Source organism: Hyla sarda, chromosome 6 (assembly GCF_029499605.1).
Source record: "Hyla sarda isolate aHylSar1 chromosome 6, aHylSar1.hap1, whole genome shotgun sequence".
Classification (NCBI taxonomy): Eukaryota; Metazoa; Chordata; class Amphibia; order Anura; family Hylidae; genus Hyla; species Hyla sarda.
The window spans coordinates 36,534,222-36,551,199 of NC_079194.1; the positions used below are offsets into that span (position 1 = coordinate 36,534,222).

Consider the following 16,978-nt stretch of genomic DNA (forward strand, 5'->3'; position numbering starts at 1 on the left):
GGTATTGTAATCTGATGTGGATTTTCTATGTGCAAATTTTGTGCAAAAAATCTACAGCAAATCTACAAATCTATTTTCTTGAAGAAAATACATAGATTTTTGTTACTGTTTAGAGCCAGATAATGAAACTTGTTTTTTGTTCTAATCTGTTTATATTTTCTGATTGTATATTTTTTTTCCTTTTTTGTACATTATTAAGGGGCGGCCATCTTGCCTGAGCTATTTTTAACAGCATTTAGAGAGATGCTCTACAGCAAGACCTAGCCCATCCATATGAATTAGAAACATAACTGGGCGTTCTCTGCGACCTTTTCAGTGCTTATTCTGTAGGAAGGAGAGGCTGATCTGTGTGCATCAGCTATTGTGTGTACCTCAGTTATCTATACTGTGGTGTCACCATTCACTATAATCCTGTTTGTGATGATAAGGAGGAGACTGCTAGGAAATGATCTAGTAAGGGTCAGCTAAGTGTTAGGCCTAGTGGTAAGAATGAAAACTGCAAGATTTCAGGATTATTTTATAATATAGATGGTAAAATAAAAAAATTTGAAAAAAACCTCTCCAAAATTATTTAAAAAAAAACATTTTACATAAATACTTGATTTAAACAAAAGGTCATTTTCTGACGACACCTTCCCTTTAAGAAAAGTTGACAAATATCTTTCTCACCGATAATGTTTTCCAATGTGATTCTGCTGTTTTTATCCTCCGGAAGATGTAATTTGTTTTTCATGTATTTATTCCTGAAGGATCGAACATCTAGTAACTGAGGACCTTGAGAAGTTCCAGGACGCGCTCTTTGGTTTTATGGCTCCTGACGCTGTATTGATCAGTACTCCGAATGTAGAGTTTAATGTCTTACTTTCTGACAATTCACGCTTCAGACACCCAGACCACAAGTTTGAATGGAACAGGAAAGAGTTTCAGACCTGGTATGTTGTCACATTTGTGTCAATTCATGATATTTAAAGGGGTACTCCGGTGAAAACCTTTTTTCTTTTAAATCAACTGGTGGCAGAAAGTTAAACATATTTGTAAATTACTTCTATTAAAAAATATTAATCCTTCCAGTACTTATTAGCTGCTGAATGCTACAGAGGAAATTCCTTTCTTTTTGGAACACTGATGACATCACGAGCACAGTGCTCTCTGCTGACATCTCTGTCCATTTTAGCAACCATGCAGAGCAGATGTATGCTAAGGGAAGCATGGTGGCTCATTGGTTAGCACTGCTGCCTTGCAGTGCTTGGGACCTGGGTTCAAATCCCACTAAGGACAACAATAAATAAAGCGTTATTATTATTATAATAACGTCAGCAGAGAGAACTGTGCTCGTGATGTCATCAGAGAGCATTCCAAAAAGAAAAGAATTTCCTCTGTAGTATTCAGCAGCTAATAAGTACAGGAAGGATTAAGATTTTTTAATAGAAGTAATTTACCAATATGTTTAACTTTCTGCCACCAGTTGATTTAAAAGAAAAAAGGTTTTCACTGGAGTACCCCTTTAAAGGGAACGGACAAGACGATTAACCCTCTCACCTGAATATACAGGTGGGTAGTGTGGGTGATCCTGAGTAAAACAAGGTATTCCTTACCTCAATCTGTTCAGCCGTACACGAGATACAGCACAATCCTGCTATATGCAAATTAACTCTTATCTGCACCAGGGGCGGGTTTGAAGACTATCTGCGCCTCTAACACAGTCCTCTGGGTCCAGTTCGCGCTGCCCCTATCTTCAAGGAGATGAGTATAAACAAGCAGGGCGGTGCAGATATCATGTGAACGGCTGAATGGATTGTGGTCCCTCAACATACCATGGTGATCCGTTCCAAATGGACCATCGTTTGTTGAAACCATCGTATGTTGAGGGATCCGTGCAATGTAAAGTATAGGACAGTGGTCTACAACCTGCGGACCTCCAGATGTTGCAAAACTACAACACCCAGCATGCCCGGACAGCCAACGGCTGTCCGGGCATGCTGGGAGTTGTAGTTTTGCAACATCTGGAGGTCCGCAGGTTGAAGACCACTGTTAGAGGAAGTTGTACTCAACTGTCCCCGCCGCTCCGGACCGTCACCGCTGCCCTGGATGTCGCCGTCCATCACTGTCGCCGCGTCCCCGTGGTGTCCCCAATGCTCCGGCAAGGCCTCTGCTTCCCCGGCATCCTCGCTCTCCGTCGCCGCCATCACGTCGCTGCGAACACCGCTCCTATTGGATGACGGGACGGCGTGTGCAGCGACATGTTGACGTCGATGGAGAGCGCCGATGATGCAGGGGATCCTGAAGAGGACGCGTCTGAGCCCCGAGGACAGGTAAGTGATCGGCAACGGACCACACGGGTCACAGTAAACGGCTATCCGGTGGCAGCTGAAGCAGTCTGCGCTGCCGGATAGCCGTTTATGCGATGGCCCCGACATACAAAAGCATCGTATGTTGATGCTGCCTTCAACATGCGATGGCCTCTGAGAGGCGTATGTCGGGGCCATCGTAGGTCGAGGGGTCACTGTACATCATTTTACTCAGGATCCCCCACACTAACCACCTGAGTATTCATCTCCACATGATAGGGGATATCAGGAATAATGAGGAACCCAAGAACAGGGACAATATTGTCCCTAGAATGAATGGTGGACTCCCCCGTATGTACAGCCAGCGCTCCATTCATTCTCTATGCGGCTGTCAAACATTGCTTGACATTGGTCACTCATGAATAATGTTCATGCTGTGGAAAAAAGTGCAGGAACACCATTGCTATGCATATTTGTAAAAAAAAAAAAAAACTTTGCTCGTCGGCTGCACATTTCTGTGCGTAATAGAGCATTCGCGGCTGGCGAACTTCTGTATCAAAGGGCTGCACAAACAAACCATTCATAATTTTTGCGGCCCTCCCTGCACAATAGTTGAGCCTTGCAATAGGCTCACTAAACGAGCGCCGATGTACCAGGTTGGCATTCATATGAAGCGTGTAATAGGGCCCTAAGTATGACGTTTTTTGTTGTTTATTTAAAAAAAAATAACAAAAAATGTCATACGTAGGGCCCTATTACACTCTTCATATGAATGCCGTCCTTGTACATCGGCGCTCGTTTAGTAACCTTGTAACCTCTCTATTGTAACCCCAGGGCCATGAATATGTCCAGGACGTACAATTACACGGTAGAGTTTACTGGAGTTGGAGAAGCCGGACCAGAAAGTCAAGATGTTGGTTACTGCTCCCAAATTGGAATATTCACCAAGAACTACATGGAGACTGAGGAATCCATAAGTAACAAGAAGAAGTACAAAGGTGTTTACAGGAGCGTACGTACTATGTTTACTTCTTATTATGCTTGTCCGTTCTCACAGGAAGAATTATTGGAATCACTCACTACCATTTAGATCTCTGATCACCAACCGTGGCGAGACCCCCAATGATCATTAGAACAAGCAAGAAGAAGTGCGGCCTGGACGGACTCCTAATGTTAGTCTATGGGCCGTCCTGGTCTAATAGTTACAGAGAGATGCCGCGCGCTTCTTTCCTCGCCCGTTCTCGTCATGAATCAGGATCAGACACAGACCCCGAATGATCACAGGAACAAGCCGGAAGAAGTGCGCGCTTAGCACCTTCTCTCCTGGCTCTGTGTCATGTGACCTGGACCGAATTGTGATGTTAGTCTATGGGGCCGTACTGGTCTAATAGGGGGAGATTTATCAAAACCTGTGTAGAGAAAAGGTTGATCAGTTGTCCATAACTCATTTTTCAGAGGCCCTTTTCAAAAGAAAGAAAGAAGCAATTTGATTGGTTGCTATGGGCATTTGGTCAACTTCTTCTGGTTTAATATGTATAACATTAAACATTAGACTCTATTCAGTGTGAAAAATATACTGTAATATATACAATAATAGGGGACACGGACACGGCGCTGTAGAGTTGTCCCACAGAGTTTAAAGGGTATTTTAGCCATTAACATTTAATTTGTAACTTCACTGTTGTTGCGGCGGCAGGATACAATTTTAAAATTCTGGGCAACTCCATTGCCCGCTGCTAAAGCAGGTGATCTACGGATTTGCCTGAAGTCCCATGCATGTCTGTAGGACTGCTAACAGTTCCATAGATAAGCAACGGGCAATGGAGTTGCCTGGGAGTTTTAAAAATATATCCTGTTGCCGCAACAGAATTAAAGTTTAATCAGCAGAAATTGGATAAGTAAGGCTGGGTTCACACCACGTTTTCTTAATACGGGGACCAGATCCGGCTGGGGGAGTGAAAACCCGGTGCTCCCGTATCCCAGCCGGATCCGACCTGCATTTCATTCATTTGAATTAGCTGACTGGAGTCAGATAGTGACGGCTCATTTTTGCCCCGTATCCAGTTTTGTGGTTTTGTAGTACACCACGGTTTTAGGTCCGGTCACAAAACCGTATCGTCGTACAGCATTTGTACATGTTGTGGCCGCACTTGTATGAACCTACTGTAGACACAAAGGGAGAGGTTTTTAGTCTACTGGAGCTATGATGTTGTGGAGGGTCCTTCCTCTTCTGAAGGGAACATTCGGTTTAGAAGGAAAGATATAATTCACTATATATCGATCACTATGCGCCGTTTGTTTACTAGCCTGTCATACACACAGTGCGCTGATCACCACACGCCATTTGTTTACTAGCCTGTCATACACACAGTGCGTTGATCACCACACGCCATTTGTTTACTAGCCTGTCATACACACAGTGCGCTGATCACCACGCGCCATTTGTTTACTAGCCTGTCATACACACAGTGCGCTGATCACCACGCGCCATTTGTTTACTAGCCTGTCATACATACAGTGCGCTGATCACCACGCGCCATTTGTTTACTAGCCTGTCATACACACAGTGCGCTGATCACCACACGCCATTTGTTTACTAGCCTGTCATACACACAGTGCGCTGATCACCACACGCCATTTGTTTACTAGCCTGTCATACATACAGTGCGCTGATCACCACGCGCCATTTGTTTACTAGCCTGTCATACACACAGTGCGCTGATTGACCTGGACACACCCATGTGACCTAGACACTTAGCAACGCGTCCGAGCAACCGGCCATGAAGAACACAAGTGCACTCGATACTCAGTAGCAGGCCGCTTCCGGTCTCCGTGACAATTACAGCTGTTTCTAACTTAACGTAGTCTCATGCATATTGTTTATATCTTTATAGAGACTATTTACTACTAGAGACTACTATATGCATGTTTTTTGGATTCATGTTTTATTATTTGTATTTTTAAGATTGATACACTTGTTTCTATGAACATCTGGACGCCACTCCCCCTTCTTGTTTGGCGCCCATTTTCAGATTACTTTTACCTGTACTGTATACGCTATGTAAACACTGATCTGAGGAAGGGAGGGCTCCTCCTCATCATCATCATTTTATTTGTTATTTCTCTTCAATTAATGGTCCTGCAAGGACTAGTTTGAAATACATCTTGGCTCCCTCTCATCCATTCCTGTGAGTCTGCAGCGCTTGTTTCTCTTCAAGCTTTCTTCAGAACATAATCCTGTCCGGCTGCAGCATCATCTTTGTCCCAGCTGAAACATAAGCCAGGACAAAGCCCAAAAAGTAAGGGCGGGACTAGCACTCCTCTGTGCTCTCTCCTGTCCTATCAGACCGTAGCATGAAAACAGAGAAGAGGGGGTTACAGAGCAGCCTGCAGTGATTGGATGAAGAGACCCAGCCCAGCACAGCAGACTTAGGGAGGAAGTGAATCCATAGTGAGTGAGGGCGGGATCCGTGCTTGCCTCGGACACACCCCTTCCAGAATGAGTGAGGAGCATGACAGAGGGATTTGTGAGCCATATATAGAAGCTAGACACATAAAAAGGCATCTGCATGACCTAGTGAATAACATAAGCATTTTTTTTTCTTTTTGTGATATGACAGGTAACGCTTTACGGATCAAATAATCTCCACTAGTCACAATGTAACCTTATTTTCTCCTCTGCATATGATTTAGGTTCTTCATGTGGTATATCCAAGTATTCAAGATGAAAGGTATCTCCGTAAAGTAGTCCTGACCGCCGCTCTGTCCCATGCAGAATGTATCAAAGCCAACTTCTTGCGTAATCTCTTCCCTGAAGAAGATGGGGACCAGACCAATATGGCGGACAATAAGGACAAACCACCCGTTTTGTCAAAGTGGCTTCCTAGTCTCCAGACTGCAACGGAAAGCAATACCAGACCTCCATTTCTGGAAGGAGATGCTATTCATGTACCCATCGAAACTCTCTTTGCCATTCCAAGGGTGAAGGAACTTTGTGGAAGTCTTGATGTCCTCCGAAATATGATGAATGGAGAAATTACGCTGAGTGCGGATGGTAGCGCCATTGTATATCCTCTACATGTAGAGAATGATTTGGATTCTGATATGAGCAATGGCTGATTTAGATTTAAAGGGGTGCTCCGGTGGGAAAACAATTTGAAAGTTAAAAACAGATTTGTAAATTACTTCTATTTAAAAATCTTAATCCTTCCAGTACATATCAGCTGCTGTATACTCAAGAGGAAGTTCTTTTCTTTTTGGTTTCCGGGACTGGGGACGTGACGTCACGCCATGCCCCCTCCATTCATGTCTATGGGAGGGGGCGTGACGGCAGTCACGCCCCCTCCCATAGACGTGAATGGAGGGGGCGTGGCGTGACATCACGTCCCCAGTCCTGGAAACCTGGAGGTTTCAGAAACTGGAGACGCAGTCCCCGCATAGAATGTGGGTGCTGCAGAGAGAACGCGGGTGGTCCCAGCAGCGGGCCCCCCCCCCCCCCCCATGATCAGACATCTTATCCCCTATCCTTTGGATAGGGTATAAGATGTTTTTACCCGGAATATCCCTTTAAGATTTACAAATCTGTTTAACTTTCTAGCACCAGTTGATTTTGAGAAAATTGTCTTCCACCGGAGTACCCCTTTAAGCATGTTGGTTGTGGCCAAGTTGGTCGTTTCACACACTAGACTGTGTCTTTTTAGTTATTTATTTTTTATTAAATTTTTTTTTTATTCCAATGGTTTATGTGCATCCAAGGACTGCTATGTACTTATTGCTTTTATTTTAAAAGGAAACTGACCCGCACTTGTCCAATACACAGGGTTAGACTGTGGGTGAATCAGATGACCATAAGGTATCACTTTCCTGGATCCACAATTGTATTACATGTTGTATTAGCCGGCATTGCTAATCAGGAAATGGCCGTCTTTGTGCAATAGAGGTGGGACCCGGCATACTCCGTCCCCTCTGCACCGAAATGCCCACCCACCTTACGCTCACATGGGTGAAGGGGTCTAATGAATATTCATGAGGTGGGCAGGCATATAGGAGCAGAGGGGATGGAGGCAGGGATGCTGGGTACTCCATGTCCTGCCTCCATTGCAGTTGGCCATTTCCAAATTAGCAATGGAGGCTAATACAACGAGTATCTCCGGACTGCGGACTCGGGCAGGTGATACCCCTGGTTTACTGGCACTATAACCCGGTGTATTGCATTTATTTCCGTTCAACCCACTGTCAGTTTCCATTTATCTGTATTTTAGTTAGCGAATTCTTATTTAAAAATAAACATTTTATTTGCTTAAAGTAAAATGATTTCAGTAACTTCTGCAATTCTAGAGATATGTAACACAATTGTTTCTTAACTGGAAAGAACAGAATGCTCCTTATAGGCCTCTTTTTTAGGGAAGGACATGGATACATTTATGGATAACCGTCCAGTGCACATCCATGTTTCTTTCTGGAAAAGTTAAATGAGATGATACCAGGGATGGGGACACTAGTTGATGCTTGGATAGTTGGCTGCGGCCAGGTAGCGGCGTCATAGCAGGCGGCAAAGGCTCTGCATCATGTTCTGTCTGGTGACACAGGTTCAGGGTCAGGATTCCAGGCCATGTACTGGAGGGCCAGAGTAGTAGACAAGTAAAACTGCACAGGTCAGATGCAGGATAGCAAAACAATACATCTTTGCCAAGGGAATACCTACACTTTTGCTCGGGCACTGGTGAGTGGGCGGAGTAGCATTAAATAGGTAGTGCCAGGCAGGGGAAGGTGGATGACCCATTTGGAATGTGCGCACTGGCCCCTTAAAATGCATTGAAGGGGTACTCCGATGGAAAACAATTTTTTTAAATCAACTGTTGCCAGAATGTTAAACAGATTTGTAAATTAATTCGAGTAGAATACAGACATAGCGCACATCTAAAATCTTGTATAATGATCTGGTTGCTTCTCAGCACAATATCAAAAACTAACAGGTTGTTAGTATACATTTTTGATCAAAAAGTACAAGCCCACTCGCCACGTCAAGGCCACCTATTCAGAGTGGGTCCCTAACGCCCTAGCATAAAATGGCGTAGCACCGGGCGGCGACCACCACCGCCGCGACACAGATGCCCACGGGGGGGTTGGGGGGAGCAGCCCACTGGCAGAGCGGCCCCAATGCCTCTCAAACCAGTCTATGGGCCGCACCCGCCCGCAGACACAGCGCCACGGCAGCAACGGACGCCGCCCTGCACCGCACCAGTGTGAACAAGGTGCAATGGCTCACTTACCTTGCTCTCCCAGTCAGACTGGGAGGCTGCTAGGAGTGAAATGGCCCTAGTGTGGCTAATTACCACCTATATAGGTTTGGGCTGAGGGGATGGGGAAGAGTGCAGCACATGTTCAAAAAAAAAAAGAAAGGATAGAAATCACAATATGAATTCGAGTAGAATACAGACATGGTCGCACATCTACAATTTTGTATAATGATCTGGTTGCTTCTCAGCACAATATCAAAAACTAACAGGTTGTTAGTATACATTTTTGATCAAAAATGCTGCCGTGGCGCTGTGTCTGCGGGCGGGTGCAGCCCATAGACTGGTTGGAGTGGCATTGGGGCCGATCTCTGCCAGTGGGTCACTCCCCCCCCCCCCCCCCCCCCGTGGGCACTGGTGTCGCGGCGGTGGTAGTCGCCGCCCGGTGCTACGCCATTTTATGCTAGGGACGTTAGGGACCCACTCTAGGTGGCCTTGACGTGGCGAGTGGGCTTGTACTTTTTGATCAAAAATGTATACTAACAACCTGTTAGTTTTTGATATTATGCTGAGAAGCAATCAGATCATTATACAAGATTGTAGATGTGCGCTATGTCTGTATTCTACTCAAATTCAGATTTGTAAATTACTTCTATTAAAAAATCTTAATCCTTCCAGTACTTACTAGCTGCTGTATGCTCCAGAGGAAGTTGTGTAGTTCTTTCCAGTCTGACCACAGTGCCCTCTGCTGACACCTCTGTCCATGTCAGGAACTGTCTGGAGCAGCAGAGGTTTGGGTTTGCTATAAGGATTTGCTCCTGCTCTGGACAGTTCCTGACATGGACATAAGGTGTCAGCAGAGAGCACTGTGGTCACACAGAAAAGAACTACACAACTTCCTCTGGAGCATACAGCAGCTGATAAGTACTGAAAGGATAAAGATTATTAAATAGAAGTCATTTACAAATTTGTTTAACTTTCTGGCACCAGTTGATTTAAAAAAAAAAAAAAGAGAGAGTACCCCTGTAAGAGCACACCAATGTACCAGGAACAGCAGCTACATGAAGAAGACTGTCCTTTACAGCTAAACAAGGGATACAGGGGGTAGGTCTCACGATAGGTGGTGGTCCAAGAGTTGGGATGTTCATTCATTATTTATTATTTAAAGGGGGTATCCAAGATAAGGTGATTTTAGTACGTACCTGACAGACAGTAATGGACATGCTTAGGAAGGATCTGCGCTTGTCTTGGTGCTAAATGCCTATGTTGTGAGATTACCATAACACTGTGGCTATCTTTTTGTGAACTGGTATTTCCTGTTTGACTTTTCTTTTTTGCCTACAAATCCCATAACTCTTTTCTCCCTCCCACACATCAGCCACCCCACCCATTGAAACATAAATGAGATGCATCCATTCAAAAGACCTGTGGTTTTCAATCAGGGTGCCTACAGCTGTTGCATTAGTTGCAGATAGATCTCTCTCTCCCACCAAGCGATCCCTCCACCCATTGAAGCAGACAGGCTCCCTGTCATCAGCTGACTAGTGATGTAATGTCTCGGCCGCATTGCAACCTGGGAAAGATCTGAGACAGCAGTCATTTTGTATGCTGGTAAAAATAAATATTGGGGTGAAAATCTTCACACACAGGTACAGACACTATATTATGAACTACACTAACTTTACAGCCCCTGTAGCTTAGTCAAATAAAAAAAAAAAATTCTAGAATACCCCTTTAAGTGTTGCTATTGTAGCCAATTTTATTGATGTTTTTGTTTTTTCATTCCCAACCTCCATTTGCCCCCATAAGGAGACTTTACCACGCTATTGCTTGATCACTTTTATAATATACCGAAGAGTTTTATGGCCAATTGTGTTTTGGGGTACTGGCCGTTGCACCAGTGATAGCTGCATGTTACAGCCGACACCCACTGTGCATGTTATATGAATTACCCTAGGGCAGTCTTTCTCAACCAGGGTGCCTCCAGCTGTTGCAAAACTACAACTCCCAGCATGCCCGGACAGCCAAAGGCTGTCCGGGCATGCTGGGAGTTGTAGTTTTGCAACAGCTGGAGGCACCCTGGTTGGGAAACACTGCCCTAAAATTTTTACTTTTACATATATAATGTTTTTAAAATAAGCTGATGCTCAATAGATACAAATACATTTCTCTATATTCCGTAAATGTACACGTTCACGTACAGATTTGTGTACTTTTATCTTTGCCTTCGTGAACATTTTGGATAAATAAGATTTCCTAATTTGCACCAACTTCTTAAGGCGTAAGCGTTATAAGCAGAATTTTCATATCCCGGTTTACATAAGAAATCTACAACCTCTCCGTGTAAAATAAAATTGCTATCAACGCCCCACTTCAGGCGCACATGGCTTCGATCCATCTCTTCTTTGGATAAAACACATGGTACTGTAAGGATAGAAAAAAAAGTGGATTAAGTATTCTCAAGGTGACCATAAACATTTTTTACATCATGGCATTAAAGGGGTACTCCACTGCCCCCGTGTGAGGTCAGGCCACCCCCTCAAAAGAAGTCTATGGGAGGGGCGTGACGGCTGCCACGCACCCTCCCATAGACTTGTATTGAGGGGCGTGGCTTGAAGCCACAAGGGGGCGTGGCCGACCCAGCTTGCACACAGCGTTCAGAACTCAATGCTCTGAACGCTGGCCAGTAGAGTATTCAGGGAGCTAAATTTAACCCTTGTCCACAGGATAGGGGATAAGTGTCTGATCGCAGGGGGTCCGAACACTGGGACTCCTAAGATCTCCTGTACGGGGGCCCAGCAACTTATCCGTCCTAAGAGTGGGGTCCCATCTCAGCCGGGGATTAGCTGAGTAGGCCGCCGCTCCTGCTTGTGTTGGAAGATGAGGGCCACTTTGCTCCGAGGATGGGTAAGTTGCCGGGCACCATACAGGTGATTGCGGGGAGGGGAATAGCGATAAGTTCCCCAGACTACCCCTTTAATAGGAGATAATAATTATCAGACTACCATCATACATAGTAACATAGTTGATAAGGCTGAAAAAAGACCAGAGTCCATCAAGTTCATATAACCCTAATGAGTCCTACTGAGTTGATCCAGAGGAAGGCAAAAAACCCTCGTACTAGAGGTAAAAATTCCTTCCCGACTCCAAATATGGCATCAGAATAAATCCCTGGATCAACGTTCTGTCCCTATAAATCTAATATACATAACCAGTAATGTTATTATTCTGCAAAAATGTATTCAGATCCCTTTTGAATTCTTTTACAGAGTTCCCCATGACCTCCTCCTCCGGGAGAGAATTTCCCAGTCTCACTGCTCTTACAGTAAAGAACCCCCCGTCTGTGCTGGTGTAGAAACCTTCTTTCCTCTAGACGTAGAGGATGCCCCCTTGTTATAGATACAGTCCTGGGTATAAATAGATCATGGAGAGATCTCTGTATGGTCCCCTGATATATTTATACATAGTTATTAGGTCGCCCCTAAGCCTCGTGACATTACAGCTCCGCCCCCATGTGATGTCACACTCTGCCCCCTCAATGCAAGCCTATGGGAGGGGGGGCGTGAGAGCCACCACGCCCCCTCCCATAGGCTTGCATTGAGGGGGCAGAGCATGAGGTCACAGAGGGGCGGAGCCGTGACGTCACGATACTCCGGCCCCGTGATCATGATTCATCACACCCGGAGCGATGTTCACTCCGGAGACCTATGATAGCGGGGTGCTGCTTGAAAGATTGCAGGGGTCCCCAGCGGCTGCCCCCCCCCCCCTGCGATGGTTATAGAAAAGTACTTAAATGTGCATTGACACTTCAACATTTTTTTGACATGTTTGTAGAGAATTGTCAGAAGTTTTGATCGCTCAGATTGTGAGTGTTCAGATCCCGACCAATCACTAGAACAAGCCAGGAGAACAGTGCATTAAGTGCGGTCCCTCCCAAAGCTGTGCCACGTGACTGAGACAAACTTATGTATCGGTTGCCAGCAGAAAGAGGGGAACGAAGCACTCGGCCATGTACTTCTCTGACCGCTTGTTCTTGCGATCCGTTGGGGTTTAAACACTCAACCAACCGATCCCCAACCAATCAAAACTTTGGACATATCTCTAGGACAGGTACACTTTAAAACATACAGTTCAAAGAAAGAAGTGGCTGCACTCACCCAGGGGTCTTGCCAGAGGAAATCTTTATTCAAATATCCATACAACGGTATAGCGGGTAGACGCAGAGGAGCAGCCTTGCAGCGACAGCCTGTTTCCTGCGCCCTAAGCGCACTTCCTCGGGCTGCCGAACGGCAGCCCGAGGAAGTGCGCTCAGGGCGCAGGAAACAGTCTGTCGCTGCGAGGCTGCTCCTCTTCATCTATACCGTTGTATGGATAATTGAATAAAGATTTCATCTGGCAAGACCCCTGGGTGAGTGCAGCCACTTCTTTCTTTGAACTCTATGCTTCCATTTTGCCTAATTTGGACTCCACCCCCCATGGCAGCTCCACAAGTGTTTTTGCCGGCGTCTCATTTCCCGGACAGTATTCATTGTGGATTGCAGTGCCGGTTTCACTCTGTCTTCTTTAGCTGTCACTTTAAAACATATCTGTAAAAGTAGAGAATTCAAGGAAGACGTCCAAAATAAGATACTAACATTAGATCTAAGAAAAGACACTAACTCCAGGGTTAGCGACCTGGGGATTCCTAGTAGAAAAGTCCACAATCCCTTAGACTCAGCTCCCAGGTTACTCCTACACAAAAGCCATTAGGGACCCAGTGGGTCCACATCTACAGTAGGGCCATTGTTCTATAACCAAACCCTTATTATAATGTCTTTTTATCACAAGGTGTTATATATATTGATGTTCTAAATTGGATTTACCTATACAAGTTGGTGGAGATTCCCATTGTCCGTTTGAGCAGCGAATCGTATTGTGGCCATTTAAGAAGTGGTATTCTGAGCAATGGTACACAAACACAGAGTCGGAGTCATAAACTTCTTGTGAGGGATGATCTGTGCTGTGCTCGACTTTTGGAGGAGGACCACAAGGTTTCATTGAAGCTGGACAGAGATAATAAGATTTGTGTTAGTGAATTTATGATAATAACAATAAATGGAAACTGACAGATGGATCAACCCCACTAACCTAAATATACAGGGGGTTAGTGGTCGGGTGATACTGAGTAAAATGATGTATTCCTCACCCCAATTTGTTCAGCCGTTCCTGAGATATAGCACTCCATTCCTAAGATAAAGCCTCTGCAGAGTGGAGCTTCATTCTGCAGAGTGGAGCTCAGCACAGGTAAGGAGGCGTTTAAGGACTCCGGTGGAAAACCTTTATTTTTATTTTTATTTTTTTTTTATAAATCAACCGGTGCCAGAAAGTTAAACAGATTTGTAAATGACTTCTATTAAAAAATCTTAATCTTTCCAGTACTTATTAGCTGCTGAATACTACAGAGGAAATTATTTTCTTTTTGGAACACAGAGCTCTCTGCTGACATCACGAGCACAGTGCTCTCTGCTGACATCTCTGTCCATTTTAGGAACTGTCCAGAGAAGCATATGTTTGGTTATGGGGATTTTCTCCTACTCTGGACAGTTCTTAAAATGGACAGAGATGTCAGCAGAGAGCACTGTGCTTGTGATGTCAGAGCACTGTGTTCCAAAAAGAAAATAATTTCCTCTGTAGTATTCAGCAGCTAATTAGTACTGGAAGGATTAAGATTTTTTTTAATAGAAGTAATTTACAAATCTGTTTAAGTTTCTGGCACCAGTTGATTAAAAAAATAAATAAATAAATAGTTTTCCACCAGAGTACCCCTTTATTGCAATTTAAAGGGCCAGTGTGCACATTCCAAATGGGTCATCCACCTTCCCTTGCCTGGCACTACCTATTTAATGCTACTGCGCCCACTCACCAGTGCCCGAGCAATAGTGTAGGTTTTAAAGGGTTACTCCCGTGCTCCAGCGTTCTGAACATTTTGTTCAGAACGCTCGGGGCTGGAGGCTATTATCGTGATGCCACGGCCACGCCCCCTTGTGACACCACGCCCCCTTCATTCATGTCTGTGCGAGGGGGTGTGTCATCAGACACGCCCCCTCCCATAGACATGAATGGAGGGGCGTGACTTGACATCACAAGGGGGCGTGGCTGTGACATCACGACCACTGCTGCAGGAATCCGGTGTTTGTTTAGAATGCCGGGTGCTGCAGGAGATTGCGGGGGGTCCCCCGTGATCAGACATCTTATCCCCTATTTTTTTGAATAGGAGATAAGATGTCACCCCTCTAATAGGAAGATGCCGGGGCCCCGTGCACCAAGCAGGTTATTTGCATGTACCAAAAAAACAGAATTGCGGCTGAACAGAGGCACGGAGCAGGGACTGGTAATTATCATCAGTGTCACCCGCACTACAAGCCTGTACAACAGGTTAGAGCGGGTTATACTGACATCCATTAAAGGGGTGATCCTAAGAATAATTGTTTTGCCCTTCACAGGATAGGTGATAACTATCGGTAGTAGTCCAACTGCTGGGACCCCGCAATCATAAGAATGGGGGCCTTTTCACCCCCAATGTTTGTCAATATTTAGAAGAGCAGTATCGGAACATGCACACTGCCACTTACATACTCAAGGGGCTTTTAGCCGCAGTCCCAGTGGTTACACCCATCCCCTATCCCAGGGATTCCCAATCAGTGTGCCTCCTGCTGTTGCAAAACTACAACTCCCAGTATGCCCGGACAGCCTTTGGCTGTCCGGGCATGCTGGGAATTGTAGTTTTGCAATAACTGGAGGCACACTGGTTGGGAAACACTGCCCTATCCTGTTGGTAAAGGACAGCTTTCTTTTTTGGGACAGCCCTTTAAAGGGGTACTCCGTTGGAAAAATACATTTTTAAAATCAACTGGGGCCAGGAAGTGAAAAAGATTTGTAAATGATTTCTATTTAAAAATCCTAACCCTTCCAGTACTTATCAGCTGCTGTATGTTCCAGAGGAAGTTCTTTTCTTTTTGAGTTTCCTTTCTGTCTGACCACAGTGCTCTCTGCTGACACCTCTGTCCGTGTCAGGAACTGTCCAGGGTAGCAGCAAATCCCCATCCTCTCCTGCCTCGGACAGTTCCTGACACGGACAGAGGTGTCAGCAGAGAGCACTGTGGTCAGACAGAAAGGAAAATCAAAAAGAAAAGAACTTCCTGTGGAGCATACAGCAGCTGATAAGTACTGGAAGGATTACGATTTTTAAATAGAAGTCATTTACAAATCAGTTTAACTTTCTGGCACCAGTTGATTTAAATAAAATAAAAAAATGTTTTCCAGAGGAGTACCCCTTTAAAACACAATAAACATGAAATGAATCTCATACCTTTCTTTTGGCAGGTAGGATACTGGATTTGGCCATTTCTGCAGTGTCCTTTCACTTCAGTTTGCATCGGTAACTCAAACCCGTCCGTGCATTGAAATTCCACCATATCACCGTGTAGAAGGTTTGCGTGTAAGTCTGAGCTCCACAGAAGCTCCAAATTCCTAGCTTTTATTTCAGCCGCAGTCAGGGTGCAGGGCTCTACGGAGTATAAATAAATGTGCATTGTAAGAAAACTTGTACATTTATGTAACAGTAAATTCTAAATACTGGAAGATGGTCATTGTTAGACAGCAGTTCCATCGTCTACACGGCACCGGCGGGAGCCTTACTCACCCTGAAGACAATCCCTGATGACAGCGGGGCTGGGCGTCCTACCAGGAAGCAGGGGCACCAGATCAATCAGGCTCGGCATCGGTGTCCCAAGCCTTCTCCCCGGACCCCATTAAAAAGGGGCGGCTGCTGGCCTTAGCCATCCGTGATTGGAGTTCTGTACCGTCACCGGCATTCATTGTAAGCCCAGATTCTGGCATCTGCCTTTTTTTCTCTGACCTCTGCCTTTGGATGCTAATTTGGACTAGGCGAGACCTCCTGTCGTGATCCGGCTTGCTTTCTGGTACTATTTTAGATTCTGACGCTGCCCTCTAGTTCTGACCCCCAACGTGTTTATGATTTTCTCTCTGAAATCTGATTCTGACATAGATGTGCTTGTTTGGTTATGACCCCATCTGTTTGACTTTATTTACATAGTTTCTTCCCCGTGCAGTTAGCCAGCATAGGGACCATTACCCAGTTGGGGACTGCCAGATAGACCGGATCATCCAAGTAGGTTCAAGTTACATTTAAGTTACCACTGTAAGAAAATAAAGTGAATCTTTTTTGAACCCACTTGGATTGCTGTATATATATATATATATATATATATATATATATATACTGTGAAACCTCCCTTAGCGGACACCCCCCAATAGGGAATGCCTCCCAATAGAGGACAATTTTTTACTCCCCAGCAAACATCCATAAGACTTAATTTATTTGCACCCTTCGAATAGGGGACACTACTAATATCGGACGCGGACACACCCAGTAGGGTACAACCAGGCTTATGT

At 45.0% G+C, this 16,978-nt stretch overlaps 2 protein-coding genes across 4 annotated transcripts in view; one reads left to right on the plus strand and one right to left on the minus strand.

Moving 5' to 3' along the window:
- The window catches only part of HENMT1 (HEN methyltransferase 1), a 49,051-nt gene extending 42,471 nt beyond the window's left edge, over nt 1–6,580 (plus strand). For both annotated transcript variants that reach the window (XM_056523517.1, XM_056523516.1), the window contains exons 5-7: nt 750–932; nt 3,123–3,300; nt 5,982–6,580. In XM_056523517.1, the coding sequence (XP_056379492.1) occupies nt 750–932; nt 3,123–3,300; nt 5,982–6,407 (787 nt within the window). In that variant the 3' untranslated portion in view covers nt 6,408–6,580. The remainder of the gene's footprint in view (nt 1–749; nt 933–3,122; nt 3,301–5,981) is intronic.
- Nucleotides 6,581–10,602: 4,022 nt separating this feature from the next.
- F13B (coagulation factor XIII B chain) overlaps nt 10,603–16,978 on the minus strand; it is a 42,276-nt gene continuing 35,900 nt past the window's right edge. For both annotated transcript variants that reach the window (XM_056528038.1, XM_056528039.1), the window contains exons 9-11: nt 15,873–16,070; nt 13,387–13,566; nt 10,603–10,948 (exon numbers count right to left, since the gene is read on the minus strand). In XM_056528038.1, the coding sequence (XP_056384013.1) occupies nt 10,740–10,948; nt 13,387–13,566; nt 15,873–16,070 (587 nt within the window). In that variant the 3' untranslated portion in view covers nt 10,603–10,739. The remainder of the gene's footprint in view (nt 10,949–13,386; nt 13,567–15,872; nt 16,071–16,978) is intronic.